This window comes from Crocodylus porosus, unplaced genomic scaffold (genome assembly GCF_001723895.1).
Source record: "Crocodylus porosus isolate Cpor-Errol unplaced genomic scaffold, CroPor_comp1, whole genome shotgun sequence".
Taxonomy (NCBI): Eukaryota; Metazoa; Chordata; order Crocodylia; family Crocodylidae; genus Crocodylus; species Crocodylus porosus.
The window spans coordinates 126,414,523-126,435,168 of record NW_017728943.1 but is presented as its reverse complement, the minus strand read 5'-3'; the positions used below and the strand labels follow the sequence as shown (position 1 = coordinate 126,435,168).

At 38.8% G+C, this 20,646-nt stretch overlaps 1 protein-coding gene across 2 annotated transcripts in view; it reads left to right on the top strand.

Moving 5' to 3' along the window:
* Positions 1-6,008, top strand: part of VTA1 (vesicle trafficking 1) — a 73,287-nt gene extending 67,279 nt beyond the window's left edge. For both annotated transcript variants that reach the window (XM_019550161.1, XM_019550160.1), the window contains one exon: positions 4,717-6,008. In XM_019550161.1, coding sequence (XP_019405706.1) covers positions 4,717-4,862 — 146 coding nt within the window. In that variant the 3' untranslated portion in view covers positions 4,863-6,008. The remainder of the gene's footprint in view (positions 1-4,716) is intronic.
* The last annotated feature ends 14,638 nt before the right edge of the window (positions 6,009-20,646 follow it).

The window sequence follows — 20,646 nt, the reverse complement described above, 5'->3', positions numbered from 1 at the left end:
CACACACACACACACACACACACACACACACACACACACACACACACACACTTTGAGTCTCAAGTGAGCCCCACTTGCCTCACTTGTGTGACAATTCAGATTGATTTATTGGCAACTTCTAGTAAAGAAGGATTCACCGCAGGTCTTGACTGAATTGGTCTGTCCTTATCTATGTACTTGGCTGCCTCCTTTTCTGTCAAGGCTTTGATCCTGCCAGTAGTGGCATAAGCAGTTGTACTAGGAAACCATGGCCATACAGGTCTTTAGTTGCACCCAGCAAGAAGCTAATATATAGCAGAGATCATTCACATGCTGGATGATACCGGGGACAGAAAAGGAATATCAGTTGGCGGAGTTGTAGTATGGCGCCAGACCCTTTGTGGATGTGAAACAGTGAGATAGTGAAGTATATATGATAGACATGGGCCAGTCCACCACCATTACTAATTCCCCTAGACCTACAAATAGCAAGCATGAATAGTTCTTATACAGACAAGACGGCGACTTGAAGAATCCCAGTAGGTGCATCTGGGGATACTGTCTAAAATCTGGTTAGCCCATAATGTTGCTACCTCAGCAGCCCCAGGAAGAAATATATTCTTTATACCACTGCAGGTACAGTGGCTTCTCCATAGCTGGTGTATTGCTTCTCCATAGTAGTATGTCCCTTCCCACATTGGCAGGCTTTGGGTCATATATAAGTTTCCATAGTGTTCCTTATATTCCTGTGACTGCGTGTGCTTCAAAGTAACATATAAATCATTCTCGTTCCTGCCGTGTAAGAGGGAGTATAGTTTCGTTATATTGGGATGAGGAGGGGGAGAATGAAGAATTGTGATATGGGAAGAGTGATTATCTTACTGAAGAAAAAACAATTAAAATTTAAAAAGTATTGGATGTAGCTTTGATCACAGTGCTGTTTGTGTGCATTATCATACCTCCTAGGACTTTGCTTTTGTGTCTAGATTCAGTCTCTAAAAATTTTGGCAATAACAGTCAAACCTTCCCATATTGGTTGGCAGTCTCATGTTCTCAGTGAGTCAGTGCTGTGTAGCAATTTTGTACAAAATCCTATATGCGCTATTCCAGGGCAAGATAGTCAGTGTTTCTTTTGGGACCAAATTTCATGAACAACTAAATTCATTCACAATTATGTTACACAAAGTGTATTTTTTCAGCTTTCATGCTACTGTAAGCTTCTTTACACTGGTGACACAGTTTAGAAAAGCTATCTGTACATTCGAGTTTTGCAAGTAGTTATATTTCGTTTTCTATGGGCAAAATAGCAATAATAATGTAACATTTCAAATGTTCTTTCTGATGCTAAAAAGAAGTCTTTGAGGTCTGTGCAGTTCAGATAATTTAAATGTCTCTGTTTTAATAGGAAGAAGAAATCACATTTGCACCTTTTTTATAATTATAGTTCCAGTTAGTATGCTGTTATATTATGCAGGATTAAAAAAACGCTACTAATGTATTCTAATATTTCTAATTATTGTCCCTGCTTTTATATTCTCTACATTTGTCTACACAAACTTGTACAGTACTAGTTTCTTTAAAGATGTGTTTTTAAACTATTGTTTGAACTTGTACAAGTTTGTGAGTAGATGTCTGTGAGGAGAAATAAAGAGGAGAAGGAACTGGAGAATATTTAAAACTCTTCCATTCCCACTACAAGATTTTTTTTTTTTTATCACAGATAAAACTGTCTTTTAGTTTCTGCATGATATTCTTAATCACTGACACAATTATGTCTGGTGGAATTTAGCTTTGGATGACAAATGTCTGTCACAGTTCAGTAATAAATATAGCTACTATACTAATATTATTTCTGGTTTGAAACAGAAGCTGGTTTGTTTCAGGATAGGTACAGCATAGCTTTTCCATGTGTCAGGATTTTTGGTGTTTCAGCATTTATCCTTAAAACTATGAATGTTGAACTCCATTGTAAAAAGGACAGGGCTTCTAAGTGACAGCTTACAAATTACTAATACTGAAGTTCTCCCTCCCTCCCCCCATTATTTTCAAATAAATACTTTTTTAAAGCAGCCTATAAGAGGTGCAACTGATTTGTTCTTGTATGTCCTTCCCATTTTGGGGTGCTGATCTTAACAGGAGCTGAGCCTCTTATTGGGTTAACTTTGGTTTCTAAATGAAAATAATTAGAGCCTTTTCCTAACATGACATAATGGTATCTGAAGTAGGCTTCATAATAAATAAGGCTCTACGCCAACAAAACATTAATAGGGGTGGTACTGTAAAAATAAGATTAGACGGATGAATTTAGGCTTCCGTCCAATAAATTACTTGAATACTGGACTGCTGCCTTGACTGTTTTCTTAAAGAATGATATTCTAGTTTCATTTGGCATCACAATATAAAGCACAAAATGTCCTAGGGTCAGCTTTGGGGAAGAGAGTAAATGAGGACTCTTGCTTTTTTCATTATTATTTTAAAAAATGTCAACCAGTGTGATACTGAATTGAGCCTAACTGGTTTGAATTAGTTAAATTATATTTAGCTTATGAAATACAGACCTATTGTATACATCCCATGTATGCATCAGTACCTATATTAAAGAAACAGGCTTAAACTGGTTCAAATGATTTAATGATGAAGCTAAACTATATTGCAGTTGGAAAGTAACCTTACAAGTTTGGCAGGTACTCAGTGCCAGACATTCAATATTGTAGTCATTTCATTTTGAAGATAAAAGTCAGGAGAGGTGTAAAGCATGTTTTCATTTTGTATGAAATTAAACTGATGAATATCTGACCTTGTCAAGTTTTAGTTATTTAGGGAATCTGGTTACTTTGCTAGCTTACTGTTGTCTTTTGAATTGAACTAAATGTTGAAGTGGCAGGATGAATCCTTTGCATATATCTTTTGCTTTGTGGGTGCTAATTTCCTTCCATACAAAAAAAATGGAAACAAAAATCTCATTTATAATCGGTTTCGATATGATGATATAAATTATACAACCTGCAGTAGCATAGGTACTTGAACCATTTCAAATTAATTATCTAACTTAATTGGTAACTATTTCCTTTAGGATGTTATAAATCAGATCCAAATAAGATTAAATTCTGTTAAAGATAGTGAAGCAAGCTGTACACAGTAAGAATTGTCTGTAGACTTTAGCCACTGGGTTATTTCTATCAAGAATGTAATTTGATTAATAAAACACGCTCTATAGAATTCATGTAACAGGTAAAGTAATTTTGTCTAGGCATTGGATTATTTTTACATAGAAAACACAAAAATAAAATTCTTCATTATTATTCATCATTCCATTTTGTTCTTTTAATCCAAATTGGTTGCTTAAATAATAAAGTAGCTAATGGATGAGCAAATGTAATGGATACTGAAAACATTTGAAGCAAAGAAATGAGATTCGCAAACTGTAAAGTAACAGTTTTACTTCAGATTTTCAGGAAAGGAAGTGCAACTTAACAGGATAAAATGCATAGAAAAGTTTAATACCAATGTGTAAATATTCAAAGCTTAGTTTAATATAATATTAAACTTTCAGTACATAAGAAATTAATGCTAAATAAGTGTTTGTTTTCAAATGGGGAACTAAGAACAGTTTCTATAAAAACAGGTAATGTATGGAATTTTTTACCTAAATATATGTTTCCATTTTCAGTTCAAATGCAGGTTTTGAGCAAGACTTCTGACTATACGCCTTGATTTATACTATGTAGTATTGATTGAAAGAGTTATTCATAGCATAAGATATTATTCACTGTGGGTAAGGGTTTCAGCATGTGTCCCAGAATTATTAGGACTGCATAGAATTTATCCTCACAGCTTTCACTGAAGTGGTTATGGCCGCACATGCAATACATTTCAGTGCATATTTAACTTCAAACACATCAGTGAGACTATTCACATGCTTAAGTGCTCTTCCAAATTAAGGCATAAATCTCCAAAACTGCTTTGGAAAAATTAAGTTTGTTTGAGAGGTTGAGTAATCAAAGCTTGGGCTTGTTACTCAAGAAAATAAACATTTTATTTGGATTACTGGCGTTTATTCGGCTGTTTTAATCTTTCTCGTCCCCCATTAAGAAAGCTTCGGTTAGTGCTTGTCAGTTAATGGTAAAGTCAATAGACTGGACTTGCTTTGTTCAGTTCATAAAACCAAAAGTGTTGCAATTGTGTTGATACTGGGACAGATGCTTTGATACATTTGACCTCAGATAAAAGGAGTAACGCAATATTTATGGAAATATTTCAAAAAGATATATTTCTTCATCTGGAAATATTATACAATGTCTGGATAAATGATTTCAGCAGTGAGTGTATTGTTCCACACTGAGGGCAGAGCAATTATAAAAGAAACACAACCTACTGTCCTTGTTTCATGCAGGTTGTAACATGACTACAGTTAACTTACTACAGTTTTAAAGCTCTTTTTAGCTGCCTAAGAAAGGGCAGATCTTTCTCAAAGGTATTGGCTTACATAAGGCTTTGAATCACATAAATCGCTGCATTTTGAAGGTACCCTTATAGTTTAGAAAAGCATCAAAGGAACAGAGCATTATACATAAAATAGAACTTAAACATAATTGAAGGGACAGGTATTAGTTTTTGTGGTCTTTTTTTTAATGTGCAGAAATATAAAATATATTTAATAAGATATTTAAGCTTAATCTGTAGTGAAACAATGAATTTTCTTTTATTTTAACTTTGTAAAAATGCTGGTTTTTTCAGGGGAAATCCGTTTGACACCAGAGGACTTTGCCAGAGCTCAGAAATATTGCAAATATGCTGGCAGTGCTTTACAGTATGAAGATGTGAGCACTGCTGTGCAGAATCTACAGAAGGCCCTCAAGTTGCTGACTACAGGCAGAGAATGAAGCCTTTGTCCAACAGATTCAAGTCTTTTGCCTAAAGAACTAACAGTCTATTACTCTACCTTCCGCCAATTGGGGGATCACAGTTTTATGAAAGCTCTTGATCCCATTGCCCATGACAATGAAATCAGTGTCTTGGTATCAGATTCCCACTGTAGCTGTAATTGGCAACCACAAACAGTTTTCATTTTCCACACAGTGGAACTAGAAACATGTGAGGGCAGTTGACTGATATGCTAAGATACCAGAGACTCTTATCTGAGCACTGCTAACAAGTTAGAGCTAATGCTACAGTATTTAGACTATTTGGAGAAAAATATTGCAACTTTCTTTAGCAGTTTGGAAGAACAAAGAGAAGTGCTATACTAGAACTCTGAGTCTGAATTTTTTTTTGCTTTTAACAAAGATGTAAAAATTATAATGATTCTGGAACTGCAAATAAAATGAAGGCTTTCAGGCTGAAATGTAGATACCAAGAATGTGATATGAGCTTATGATATAGCTAAAATATTGGAAGGCAGGTTTGTTTTGTCTTTAATAAAATAGAATTTAATTATCATTTGTTAGTAGTTGGTAGCTGCACACAAGGTGAAGGTGTGGGTAGCCTGATGGGGGGGAGGAAAGACATGGGAATTTCCTTTTAAGTTTGTTCTAGCTCCTTGGGTGCTCTTCTCCCCACCCTGAAAATGGACCACATGGTTTTTGGTTGCAGGTTTTTCCTCCTTTGGCATGGGCAGTCTAAATTTTGTGTACACTAAGAACAGTTCAAAGAAGGGACTGTGGTCTTGAACCTCAAGCCAGGGTTCTAGCTCTTGAACTTTGTGGGTATTTGCATCCAGTTTCAAGCTTCACACTTGCCTCATGTTTTTATTAGGCTGAACCAAGCCTGTACTTGCCACCTTCAGAGTTTACTGAGGCAAAATTGGTCATTTCTGTTAGTGCCACCGATGCTGGGTATGTCCAGCTCCTATCCTGCCCTGAGTGCTTTCTTGCAGAGACTTTGGCAACTCTAACATTGATTACAATTTTTCAAAGCTGAATGTTAAAGCCTTTTACACGCTTTTATCATTTGGAATTATCGAGCTCTGGGGTTGTTAAAATCTATTCACCCTGTTGAAAAACAAATAAATGTCTTTTTGAGTGAAACCATTTAGCGAGTCTAATTGTTATAATATATTTTTGAATACCACTTTAACTAGCTATAAGTCTTCCTTTACAAGATACCAAATCAAATGTGTACACCCTTTCGAGTCTACTGATTTTTCTAGTGATAAAAATATAGCTGAAATTTATAAAATTGATAGAAGCAGTCTTAATGGTATTAAAAATAACTTATCTGGAGCACAAAGCATGTCCTGTTTAAAGTTGCAGGATGTATTTAGAAGCATGTTTGAAAAAATAATGTGAATATTTGTAATATAACCTTAAACACTACTGAGCACAATTTAATAGATAAAACAAGTCTCTTGCTGTAGGGTAGAATCCCAATTGAGATAATGTTTCTGGATCAATTACATTTTTGCAAGTTTAAACTAAACAGTTCTGAAATATTACTGACAGTAATTTCTTAGTAGTGAGGTAGGTCATGCTTCATTGCAGTATTTCATGCAGGTCAAATACCAACATGAATTGGTTTTATTATCACTTGAAAAGTTGGGTTTTCAGAAAAGAATCTATTTGAGATTATCCAAGGAAAACTGCTGCAATCTTAAATTCACTATAAAAATACAGTTCTATGTTACACTTTCCATCTGAAGAATACACAACTACATTAGAATAAGCAGCAAGTCTAGTGTCCTCCACCCCCTCAAAGGAGAAGTCCATAGATGCTAGGGTTGAAAGGGACCTCAACAGATCATCGAGTCTGACCCCCTGCCTAGGCTGGAAAGAGTGCTGGGATCATATGACCCCAGCCAGATGCCTATCCAGCCTTCTCTTAAAGACCCCCAAGGTAGGGGAGATCACCAGCTCCTTTGGAAGCCCATTCCAAATTTTGGCCACCCTTACAATGAAGAAGTTTTTCCTGATATCTAGCTTAAATCTGCTCTCTGTCAGTTTCTGACCATTGTTCCTTGTTACCCCAGGAGGCGCCCTGGTGATCAGAGCATCTTCGGTCCCTTGCTGCATCCCTCTAATGAATTTGTAGGTGGCTGCAAGATCACCTCAACCTTCTCTTGCAGAGGCTGAAGAAGTCCAGGTCTCTCAGTCTCTCCTCATAGGGCTTGTCCTCTAAGCCCTTAACCATAGGAGTGGCCCTCCTCTGGACCCTCTCAAGTCTATCAACATCCTGCTGAAAGTACGGAATCCAAAACTGGACGCAGTACTCCAACTGTGGTCTGACCAATGCCACATAGAGGGGAGGTATCACCTCCTTGGATCTATTTGTCATGCATCTGCTGATGCATGATAACGTGTGGTTAGCTTTGCTGATGATTTCGTCACACTGACGACTCGTGTACATGTTGGAGTCGACTATGACTCTGAAATCCCTTTCTGCTTCTGTGCTACTAATAGGGTCACTTCCCAGCCAGTAAGTGTGCTGGATATTTTTGCGCCCTAGGTGCAGCATTCTGCGTTTGTCCTTGTACTGCATCCTATTGTGTACTGTGATCCTTATATGCTGCATGGACCCTGCCCTAAAGACATCCAAATTTGGTAAACTGCTCCAATTGATATCAGGAAGTAGTATGCATTATGGGAATACAGTATAACTTCATAAATCTGGATCTCAAAAATTCGGCACTGCTCCGGGACCAGCTGCCAGTCTCCCCCACCCCCCGGACGTGGAAGGGGAAGTTTGCACACAGCAACTGCTGTCACCATGCACCACCCCACGCCACTGTTGCATGTGCAGCCGCTGCTTCGGGACCAGCTGCTACTTCCCTTCTCCCCCGCTCCGCGACCGGCTGCTGCTCCGGTTTCAAAAATCCAACATTTTCAAATATCTGGCAACACTTGGTCCTGAGCATGCCTGATTTATGAGGTTATACTGTATAACTGAAGCAAGCATTTGGTGCAGTTATGTTCAGCCAAGAGAAAAAGGAAGCTTTAAAATGGGTATTTGAATTTGCACAACTATTTTGCTATGTGAAATTAATACACTTCTGTACTGAAAGCTGCTCGTCCAAATCACTGTAGAAGCATTTTGCAAATCATTCATAAAGCAAAAGCACTGCAGATCTACTGAAATATTTCCATTTCCAGGATTAGATGTGTGAAGCATCTCTTTCAAAATTCAAACCAATGTTTTGCAATAGTGTGAGAAGGGAAGATGGCTGGAAATGCAAGGAGAATTTAGATAGGCAAAATATAATTACCCTAATTATCTCCACCCACAGTTTTCTCTAACTTTTTTTCTGAAAATTAATTTAATAGTAAGTTAAAATGGAGTACCATCTGCTGAGTCATTCATTATTGCCTGCAACGATCTGTGTTTTTTCCTTATTGAAGACTTCTGTTTCACAAGCCAGCCAAGCCTTACTCTGCTTAGTCTGTAAAGTTAAAACACATTATGGTGTTTTAAAACAAAGCCAACCGCCCTGCCCCCAGGTTGTGATTTGTACATCCCATGTTTGATTTTGCTATTAATACTTTTAATTAAATGTTATATTTATAGTTACTTTTTGTACAACTGAGTTTTTTCTCTTTTTTATATTTCTACCCCTTTGAACTTCCGTGTCCTGCTGGCAAAATGTGTCAAGTGTTCTATAGAAAGTGTGAAGACGTCCCTGTGGCACAGTGGGAATCTTTGAAAAGTTACACTATTTTGAAAGAATATATCTGTTCTCCAGAAAGCCCGTTAGAACTGCTGTAATTTTTCTAGCTGATTAAATTCTTCAAGAATGTCCAATATTAAGTGGAATTTCATAGGGTCAGGCTTATCTGTTTTTTATATCACAAGATTCAGGGTAAGCAACTGTCCCCATTTTAATTTCTACTTATAAAAATTACCTGCTGAGAAGGTTATTCTGTTGTGCAAGACTGATATTCATATATGGCAAACAATGTATAGTAAATGGCAATATACTTTAAAATTCAATGGTTTTAATTAAAAATACCAGCCAACCAAGAGTCATGGCAATAATTTCCTGTTTCAAGTATTGGTAAAATTGGAGGTGATATATCATTGGTTAGATACTAGTAACAAATGTTGTTTATAAGGTTGAAACTCATAAATAGAAATGAACCATTTAACAGTGTCAGAACTGAGGATTTAATTGCGTAGTGTTTCATTTCATCCCTAATATTCCTCATTTTCCCACATAAGCAGTAAATATGAACTTAGTTCCATGATTATACATTGCATTTTCCAAAGAGCAGGATGTGAACACACAAACTGAAAAGGGAATTTCCTTTCCATTATTATGTAGTTCTCATTGTGTAGTGACACGAAAAGTGAGGTTTTAAGTTGTAAATCTTTTTCTGACCACTTCTTCCTTTCTTTTTTTTTTAAAAAAAGGTGTTTTTTCCCTTCACTTTTAGAATCATAGTAGGTTCTGATGATTAAAGCATGAGAAGGCCTGGTTCACAAAAAAAAAAGTCTTCTCTGATTGACATGCTCAAAATAGCAACTGCATGTTCTTCATTTGTTATCCTTGAGTTTGTGTTCTAGCTCTGTGGGTGGCATAGATGTGTGTATCCCTTTTAATTACCACTTTTCAAACCACAAGCTTTTAATTGTAGCTAAGGAAAAGATGGAAGTGCCACAGAGATTCAAGCAAACATGAAAGAATCCCTTAACATCCTGATAGTTTCATTGCCAACAATAAAAGGCTTTTTCTCACTTTAATGCCACTGAAATGTTACAGGAGCATTGGGGAAGGGTTGCCTTGTATAAAGATGGTTCTGAACCCCCATATACTTTTTGGTGAGGAACTAAGAGCTTGGTTTATTTCAGAGTGATGAAGAAAACTATAAAAAGGGTCAAAGGAGAGATTGGAGGCTTTGTAACCCAGTGGGGAGTAGACAGGCAGGGTGTGGTACATTAGAATGGCAGCTGTGTGGTTAATGGAAGCAAGTGACTTCCAAGCACAGATACAGCATGGAAGAAGGCACAAAAATAGTAAGAAGTAAGTAGAAGGCATGTTTAAATAACAGGAAATAGGGCAACACATGACGGGTTTTTTGTAGGGGCAGATTTATGGAGTGCTTGTGCTGAACCTGGATAAGGAGGGAAAGCTTGCACTGAAGGCAAAAGGTAATGGAATGATGCTGAAAGGTTTACAATTGGGGAGAAACCTGACTGGAATGTCAAAAGAAGAAAATATTTTGGATAGACTTAAAGGAAATGTAAGATTGGTGGGCAAAGTTGCAGCTAATTTGGGAGAGAACCAAGAGATGGACAATAGAGTTAAAAGTAAGGGTGTGTTACAGGGGAGAAGAAACTAACAATATACCTTCATCTTTAGTATAGGAAAGTGAGAGAGGAGAGGAGTAGAAGATCAGTAAAGTTTAAAACTAATAGCAAGTGGTTGAATTGTTGAGAGTGCTGGAAAGCAGTAGAACTTGGAGTAGGGGCAGAGCTGATAGACATTCTGATCCTTGTCTAGATTTGCTGCACAAAATATAAATCAAACTTAACATATTAAAATCTGGGCAAAAGATAACGTATTATGCAGCTTGGACAAATGGCTGCATAATATACAGTTTTTCTCAAACTGCTACATAAACCTAGAATGATGCTTTTCTGGATTTGAGCTTTTTTGCCTACAGCATTTTTCCCTGTCTTAGTTCTATGCCTTTCTAATCAATGTGCTAGCAAGGATGAGTGAAGGCCAGCTTTGGGTTAAACTGGGAAGATGTGGAAGTCTCTGCCTAGCTTTACCTGCTGGACCAGGGTAAGAGTAGGCACAGTGAGGTTCTTCTCTCCTTAAAGCATCAGGAGTCCTGTGGCAGCTATATGCCTTTTCTATTTTGCAGAAAGAGCTCTAGATTTTAACCCTAGTGGAAGTAAGAGCTTAGCTAGCCCCCGCCCCAGATCTGGGGTGTCATATATGACGGACTGAAAATGAGGAAGACCTCAAATTTTCCATAATCTGAAAAAGTGAAATGTAGAGACATTTATGAATTATTTGTTATGTATATATACTCCAAACAGCAATGTAGGGTGTAAGTATAGCACAGATTGATTCCAGTACTCCAGTCAAAGAGCCTGAGACTGAATTGATTCAATCTTAGCAGGTTAGTCTAAACTGCAGAGGTTAAATTGAGAAACAATTGGACACGCATTCATTTTTGATTCAGGAAATGCAGCCACATGCCTGCAGTGGCTCAGGCCAGAAGCTGGGGGGCTCTACGGCACAGCTATCTGGCATGTAGTCAGAATGAGCTGTGCATTTGCTTCCTCTTCCTACTGCCCCTGAGGTCTCTGGGATTTGCGGTCCAGAATCACAGCAGCAGGACTCTGCAGGGTTACTCATCACTTCCTCCTCTTGCTTCCAGGTGCCTCTGGGATTTGTAGTTCACAGTTGCAGCCAGCAGTAACTTTTAGTAAGTTTAGCAGGGCAGGATAGCTCTGTACTCAGGGAGGGGAAGAGGATTAGCCAGGGGATGGGTGATTTAACCACCCCCTTGGGCCCAGACCCCAGCTGGCATTGCCTGGGTGGAGGGTGGTCCCTGCAGCTTCATGCAAACTAATTTACTTAATTTCTTGGCAGATGGAGGGCGGTCCCTGCAGCTCCATGTAAACTAATTTACTTAATTTCTTGGCAGAGTAAATTAGCCTGTGTGGATCTCCATGCTGCTGCAGATAAGCAGTTTCCAGTACCCAAGTGCCCTTTTAAAATCAGTGTGGGTATCTCTGTGCTTCACTGCAGTCTATGCATAGCATTTAAGTTTTGAGATCTTAAATTCTATGAGAGAGCACTGTCCTGTAACATTTTCTGGATATAGTATTTTTCGAAGTGGGAGAGTTTAACATTTGAAAGACATCTAAAAGTTCACTTGGTGGTTTCTAGTGTCCTATAGTGTGATGGAAATAATGTCTGCAAGGGGCCCTAGTTACAGAGAAGATTTTATTTCCATTACCCATCCTGTGGTCCTTTTTGCTGCTACCAGTAACAAGTTTGTTACCTCCTTCCCTAAGAAACATAAAAGCTTCATAAAAGCTTTGTTTCTCTAGCAGAGGTCATAACTCTCATGAGAACTAAATACAGGTCTTACTAAAGACAGTGAACTATTATGCTTTACTGGATGACATACAGGCCTGGATATCAAGACTCATTTCAAGCTAGTTCTGATACTGGTGTGGGTAACTTTGGACTAGTTCCTTAATTTTTCCTTGCCATGATTATCACATGGTAAAATGGAGTTTTATTTGCTTACTATACCAAAAGTTCTGTTGAGAAATATTTACTGATTCTTAAATGTTGGCATATTGCATGACAGTAAGAAGTACTGTATATACTTTGAGTATGTTATAATCAATCTTTCTAAAAAATTGTGCTCTTTGGCAATACGTCGTTTCAAAGATTTTTAGCATGTGAATTTATTGGAGTAAATGCCTAAACTTAGTTAATAATTTGAGAATAGTTTTTTTCATGTACTCACAAGAATATCTTTAGGCATTGTTGCTACATGTTTAATGAAGACAAAGCTTGCTGGTTCCAGCAACCTGTAATTCAAATACATCTTTGCTTAACCCACCATTTATGGCCTGCGTTCTTCTTGCCTGCCGCATGCGCACAATATGGGATCTTATATTTGCTGAGGATTTAACTATTTTCAGATTGAATCAAATGCCAAAAAAAAATGTTTTATTCATGTTTTGGCAGAAATCACAGGGGGAGCCTTAATCCTAAAAAGAGGCAATGAACTCAACAACTGATGGAAAATGTTCCTACAAGTTTTAAGGCTGGATGCAGATTCAGCTGCTAGATGCACCTTTAAAGGTCCAGGCACATGGGAGCCCCCTGGTAGAATCATAAAAAATGAGGGTTGGAAGGGACCTCAGGAGGCCAACTAGTCAAACCCCTGCTCAAGGCAGGAACATCCTCAACTAGATCATCCTAATTAAGGCTTTGTGTAGCTGTGCCTTCAAAACCTCCAAGTATGGAGAGTTCACAGCCTCCCTGGGTAGCCTGTTCCAGTGCTTTACTACCCTCCTAGTGAGAGGTTTTTTTAATATTTAACTTAAACTTCCCTTGCTGCATCCTGAAACCATTTCTTCTTTTTTGTCATCTGCCACCACTGATAACAGTCTACCTCCATCCTCTTTGGAAACACATTCAGTCTTCTTTTCTCTAGACTAAAGTCCAGTTCCCTTGGTTTCTCTTCACCGGTCACATGTCCCAGTCCCCTAACCATTTTCATTGCCCTCCACTGAACTCTTTCCAAGTTGTCCACATCCTTTCTGTACTAAGGCTTCCAAAACTGGACACAGTACTCCAAATATGACCTCACCAATCAGCAATTAGTTTCCTGATGCCAGGTTCCCTATGCACCAGCCAGTTGAAAAGGTGTCCTGGTGTCAGCAACCAGTCCCCTGGTGTTACATTTATCACTGTTCTTTGAAGGTCCAAGTGTTCAGGGAGGCTGGGATCCGGGGACATAGTCCTCCATTCTGGGCTCCCCACATGCCAGCAGTCCTGCAGTCTGAACCTGATCTTTTTTTTTTCTTGGATTCCAGGTGGGCATGGCAGGTCACACAATTTCTGGGATCTGGGAAAAAAAATGATCAGATCCCAATAACCAGGGATCTGCCTCTGCCAGGACCTTTAAGTTCATTTGTTTGTATCATAGGTGGAATAGAGTCTGCCCCACAGTATTTGCAAGTCAGTTTGCAGATCAAAATACAAGAATATGTACTTGTATAAGGCGTTATAGAAATAATCATATATATTAAATAATTTAACCTAGTTTTGTAACGATTTTCTGTTTTCTGTAACGTGTAGGCCTAAATGCACCTGATTTATTTCAGGCTCCCCAGACGTAGAAAGTGGCCAAATAAATCTTGGATGCATTCTTTTATTTTCATGTATATGTTAAGAAAGTTGTATCTGTAACACGGATATGAAGCTATTCATAATCACTTCATTCTATCTTGCCAGCTATCTGATAGTAGAGGCTCTACAAAATTTGGCCTCCATTCTGCAAACACTTACTCATGTGAGTAACTCTACCTATATGAATGCTTTTGTTGAGTTCAGTGGGAGTATTCATGTGCATAAGTGTTTGAAGGAGCGGATTGTAAAGCTTTTACAAGAGACAGATTACTTGATACATAATTAAATATACCTGTATCAGTGACAAAGAGCCCATTGGGGCCAGAGCTAATGTGCTTCGACCTCTTGTACTATTCAGGCTCTAATTTCCCATATATCTTTAGAGGCCTCTGGGTTTTTTTGATTCATGAATATTTTCTGCTAGCAAATGCTGTGTAATAAATAACATGTTATAATGATTCCCAAGTGATTTAAACTCCACCATATTTTCTGGAAAACCAGAACTTCATTTCTTACGTGTATCTGAAATTGCTCAGAGATATCTTATTATGGAGCAAATGATCTTGCCAAGCTTTGCTGTCAAGGAAAACAGTCATCCTATCTTATCATGTAAAGTTAATTCTGCTTCTGTGGAAGTATTATTGTTGTCATTCTTACTCATTTCTATAACAAGATTCAGTTCCATTAAAGGGAAAGGGGAAAAAAGACCTAAAGGGAAACACAGTTAATTTTACTGCTAGGAGTTCTTAAACTCAGTAAAGGAAGAAAATACTGAGTGGCATTAAAAAGCCTTTATTGATGAAAAGATCTTCATAGCCATCCTGTTTTCCAGCCAAGCTCTGGATAATGTACAATAACAAGATATTATTTTGGAAAGCATGCTCCACACAGAAATGTTTTGAAGGAAGATAGATGGGGAAAGGAAACTAAACCCAGGTTCTGAAATAAAGGCAAAAGTTGCAAAATAATCCAACTACTTGCATCTTACCCACATTGTTCTGTATTTTTTCTAAGAAGTATACCTGTTAGTTTCCTATTCAGTCTCTCCAACCAAATATGTCCCTGGCCTTTTTTCTTTCTTTTTCATTTTTTTCACAGCAAATTGTGGGCTTTCCTTCCTTTTTGCTTACTTACGGTATGCTTTCTGTTAGATATGTTATTGGCCAATTCATTTATTTTTCTTCCAAGTGAGCTTTTAATAAAATGAAGATGTGCAGTAATTATGTTAAATATCCACAGAATTATATTTTTCAGTGTGAAAAATTTTTCTCTCTCTAGAAATAATTGAAACCAGAAGTTTGAAATTTCAAAACAACAACATGTTGCGCTGAGAGAGAAACAAATTTATTTTTGATGTGACACTGTTGAACTCTGTAGAGCTACCCAGGGAGTAATCGGCTTCCCAGACATAACCAGACAGAGAGTTGCATACAAATGTTGTTTAAGGATAGAAGACATAGCTAACTCTACTATTGTACTTTAAATCTCTTTTTAAAAGAGAGAGATTGAATTATTGAATATCTTAGTATGTTGATCATTTGTTGGGAAGAGTATATGGGTACTACAAGTTTTATGTATCAACTGTTACATTTTCCATCTAGTGGAAACACTACATGTGCAGGTGTTCATAGCACTTCAACCAGAGAAAACACAGTGGGTATGGAAGAAATTTCAATCATGTTACTTGAGAATAAAGTTGCCTCTGAATGAATGCTTCTATAGCTCTCCAATTGAATGGAGCTGCTGAATCTTCCTCTGGCATCCCAGCATACACTGCTTTCTCTTCCAGTTGGAGCCAGGTCAAAGCAGCCCCGGCTGGCAGGGGTTGAGCCTACGAGCAGGCTATTGCATGTTTGCAGCCACGTTATTCATTTCTATAGCCCAATCATACTTACCAGACAAATAAAGTAGTGTAAAAGAAATCGCAGCCCTTCCACTAGTATGTGCAATAGTAATGGGCCGGTATTTTATAATTGGTAAAAATTAGAGCAAAGCATAGCATTTTATAGACACTTTGTTAAAAAGATAATATGAAAAGCTGGTCAATATTTTGCTTATTCACCCAAACAGGTGATGCATGCTTATACATATGGATAGAGTTATGGGTTAAATTCTGCCTCTGACTGCACATGCAATTCTATTAAATTCTGAGATTGCTACTGAGGCCCCAGATTCAACTTCATGATGTGCAAAAGAAGGTGAACCCAAAGATTGGACTGTTAAACCATTCAATTCAATGGATTTGAAGCGTTATCATTGTTGAAGATTTTAGGCCTTGGTATGTCACAGGGAAACCATTTCTGAGGCCAGTGGCCATTTCTGAGGTCCCAGCAAAGGCTACTGGGACTATTCTGCTATTGGGCTGGGCGTGTGTGCACTCATTTCCATACTGTGGACAAACTTCTGTTTTTCCATCTTAGGTGCATTGTACTGATCAATAGGCTGGTTGTGCTAATAAGTAGTATTAATAGGCCATATAAGACAGCCTCCTGTTATCATGCCAGTTTTTGCTATATTATTTTAATAAAAAAAAGGAAAGAAAAGTTTCCGGTATTGATGGTGGAAAGGTGATCTTCTAAATATGATCTATGCAGTGTTGCACTAAGAACAGTACAACACCACATCTAGTCAGGAGCAGTAGCTTTAAGGTGCCGTTAATTTACATTTTTACATGGGACATAGCAAAACTCAAAAACCAACTGGACTATGTGATGAAAATTCTGTCTGGTGCTGTCTAGTACCCATTGTTAGATAAACTGGATTTCAAGAATAGATTACAAGCTATTGCATACTACCTATGCCTCTAGTTACAGAAGTGTACAGAACTCCTACTGCTTTGATGTGGCATGGATGGGAGAGAGAAGGAAATGGCAGTGCTCGGAGGCTAGGGTGTTAGAAATAGTCTGAGATCAATTAGTAGGCTCAGTTTAGGCAAAAAAAAAAACCCCGAAGGGCAGGATAATTGCAATTTACCAGCTGGATAGCACATGTGCATGTGGTGTACAAAGGTACATGCAATACATACTCTTTGTGCATATTTAATATAGGGGAGCAAATTTTTTTTTATTTTCTTTTTTTTTTTTGTATCATCATGGCTCTTGCCAAATCTGAATATTAACTGCCAAGATTTGCTTAGGAACTGATCTCATATAAATTTTGGTTCAAGCACTTTTATTATCTAGACTTTTGCTGGAGACTGGTTTCCTGTCTATTCCGTGCTATAATTTATATTGTTTAGACCCCTTTTTCCCTTTATCTTTCATCTTGGATACACGTATTCTTATACCCTCCAACAGCTTCAAAGAGCCAGTAACACAGCTTGACTGATGGCAGCTGATGATTTATCTCTTATTCTAAGCCATCCACAGTGCTTTTCAAACGAGTCAGAAGAGTCACTAAAGAAGGTGGAAAAAACTTACTCTCCGTAGAGGCTCAGCATGGACATGAACATCACTACAGAGAGTTTGACTACTGCATCTCCATTGACTAGACCAGGGGTTATGCATGCCCCTGGGGTTACCTGAGAAGGCCCTAAGGGGTACTCATGGGCAGGTGGGGACAGAGAGCACCATGCATCATCCTGTGCTACCATGCAAGTGCCACCCACCCAGCCGGATGTGGAGGCATGGGAAGCTCACATCCGGCAGCGTGCTGCCATCCACCCAGCTCTGCGTTTGGCCACATGCCAACCCTTCCTCCCACCCTGCCCACTCCTGTGCATCTGACTACCAGGAGTCCACTGCTCTACATCCAGCCGCTGGCTGTATGCTGATTGGAAAGGTTGAAAACTCCTGGGCTAAACTATGTGCTCCTATGTGCAATAGAGTTTAGATTGGGGAAAGGGATTATTTCTTGGATCTTATCAGATGCTGACATGTACTTTTTTCTTGCATCTTTTTATTTCAACTTTCTTTTCCATTGTATCCTGTGGTTACTTTCATGAAACAGAATCTTTGGATCTGAAACTTGGGCTAGATTGAGATTGAAAACCCAGTGAACCTACCCTGAACTTTGAAAAAAGCTCAAGCTGATTTGTGGTTTAAAGTTGGGATTGCATTTTGGCTGCATCTCACTCTGCATTTTTTGAGTTTGTTTGATTACTAGAACTCAGTGGGAGGTAGGTACAAAGTTAACTGTGGCAGGAAAAGATATTTGAGCCAATCTCTCCCAGCTGAAATTGCAGGGTTTTATCCACCCACAACTCTTATCAAAGTTTGTGACACTGGCCAGTTTTTTATATATTTGACAAGTGTGTGTGTGTGTGTGTGTGTGTGTGTGTGTGTGTCCCTACATGCCACTGTACATCACTGCACATTCTGCTATTTCTCTTGTGTAAGTGAGAATGCACTTTCTCTTTCAATTGGAGAAAAAAACAATTAAAGTAAGAGTTTAACATTATATCTTACTGTAATCTCTTAAACTGCTATTCTACACATCATCTGAGAACTGTACTGATTACCAGTAACTGAAGCACTGAAAGGAAATAAGATATAACCTGTACAGATCACATTACAGACAACTCCTTTTTGGAAGCTAGGGAGATGAAGCTTATTCTTTTCAACTACTTTGAAACATATTAATTGTGACTTAAGCTCCATGCATATGTTGATGAAGAAAAGGAGTAAGAAAACTTCTTGTGCCTCTAAATAACTGGTAGGGCTGTGCAAAGCTTTGGATCATGATTCAGATTCAGAGGTTATTTGGATGATTCAGAGGCCAAATCTATGAATCCAAATAGAATCACTGGAAGTTTTAGGCTTTCAAAAATCTATTCAGAGATTCGACCACAGGATATAATAGGGAATCAATTAAATATCTATACTTTTGTTGTCTTTTGGCTGATTCAGATCAAACTTCCAGGGATAGTAGCCTATGCTGAAAGCATGGTGCATAACAAGTTTCAAGGAGATAGGTGCAGGGGTTTGGGGGAAACCACCCCAAATTCTTAAAAGCAAAACTCATGTCATGCGTGTGTATTAAGCCACAGTGGGGTCAAAACTGCGGGGATGGTAGCCCCTGGTGAGGCCACAAAGCCTGCCACGTTTCAAGGAGATAGGTGCATGGATTTGGGGGGAACTGCACCTGAAGCTGCAGACAAGCAAAACTCATGACATGGGTGACACTGTGTGTGTTAAGGCACAGCAGGGTGAAATCTGCAGGCCTGCTAGCCCCTGCTGAGGTCACAAAGTCTGCTAGCTGACAAGTAAATAGGTGCATGGACTTCTGGTTCTGGGGTCCTACACCTCTAGCTGCTGACAGGCAAAACTCATGTCATGGGTGCTTGTGAAACTGTCTCTCTTGGGGCATGGGGGAGGGAGGGGGGCAGGGACTACTGCAGGCCTGAATGCTAAGCTACCATGTTACCAATCAATCATGATTCACTTGGGGGCCAGCTCAATACACAGTAGCTAGCTACTAGATAACGAGCAAGTATTAACACCTACAAAACTACAGACTAAGGAGAGGAAAATATCAATACAGAGCCAGGAACTGCTTCTGCCCGAAGACAGAAACAGTCAGTTGCACAAGCACCCATGTCATGAGTTTTGTCTGTCAACAGCTCGGGGTGCAGGGACCCCCAGATGCACTTATCTCCTTAACAGCTGGCAGGCTTCATGGCCACAGCAGGGCCTAGCATCCAGGCCTGCAGTAGTTTTGGGCTCCCCCCCAACCATGTCCCAAGACAGAGACAGTTGTACAAGCACCCATGACATGAGTTTTGCCTGTCAGCAGCTAGAGGTGCAGAGCCCCAGAACCCCTGCACCTATCTCCTTGACAGTTAGCAGGCTTTGTGGTCTCAGCAGGGGCTAGCATGCCTGCAGTTTTCACCCCACTGTGGTTTAACACACACACATGGCATGAGTTTTGCTTTCAGGATTTTGAGGTGCAGTTTCCCAGAAACCCCTACATCTATCTTCCTGAACCTTGGCACATGTCATGCTCTCAGCAGAGGCTACCATCCATGCAAGTTTCGTCTGAAGCAGCCAAAAGACAACAAAGTTGTAGATATTTCATTGTTTCCCTATTATACTCTATGGCCAAATCTCTGAATTGGGTCCGAATCTTCTGAAGCGATTTGGCCGAATTGAATCGGAAAAACCATTTGGATCTCCAGATCAAATCTCTGGCATTTGAATCTGCTGAATCTGAATCAAATAGCAGAGGCATAATAACTGGTAGTGACTCATGCCTTGATTCTGTATGCTGGATCAATAGGCATTGCATGCTACCCTCTCCTCCCTCCCCTCCCCAGAGCAGGTGAGCAGAGAGGATGGGGAGTGGGCTGAACTCTTGACACTACATTCTTCTTCTTGCTAGCTTGCGTATGGAGAGTTGTAATTTGTCAGTGATATGGTTCAACATCAGATTGCAAATCATGTCCTGCCTTGCCTCTAAAGTTTACTCAGGTTTATGCACCACCCACACACAGAGCTCAGTCTAAAGTCAAGAGTTTGCTAAGAGTGACAAATACTATTCATTTTCTGTGTCCTCTAAAATGTAATCATTAATATAATTGTTCAGCAATTATTTAATCACCAAATATCTTTATTACTGGTATTACCAAAAATAATACTACCATTATTAATTTGCTATTTGCATTTGTTATTTAATGAGGGATTTACTGCTAAATTGTCATATATTTTTACTATTTATCAAAGAAATGTAGCATTGGTGGAAGAAACAAAACGTGTCTCTTGCCAGAAGAAAATACAGTATATGCAGGGGCAGTTAAAGAATCACTGCATAGCCCTGTCCGTGCACTACAATGTGGAACTAAAGAAATTCATAAAGTGATGAATACAGTCTTCATAACTATTGAAGTCTTCGCTTCACAGTAAAGATGG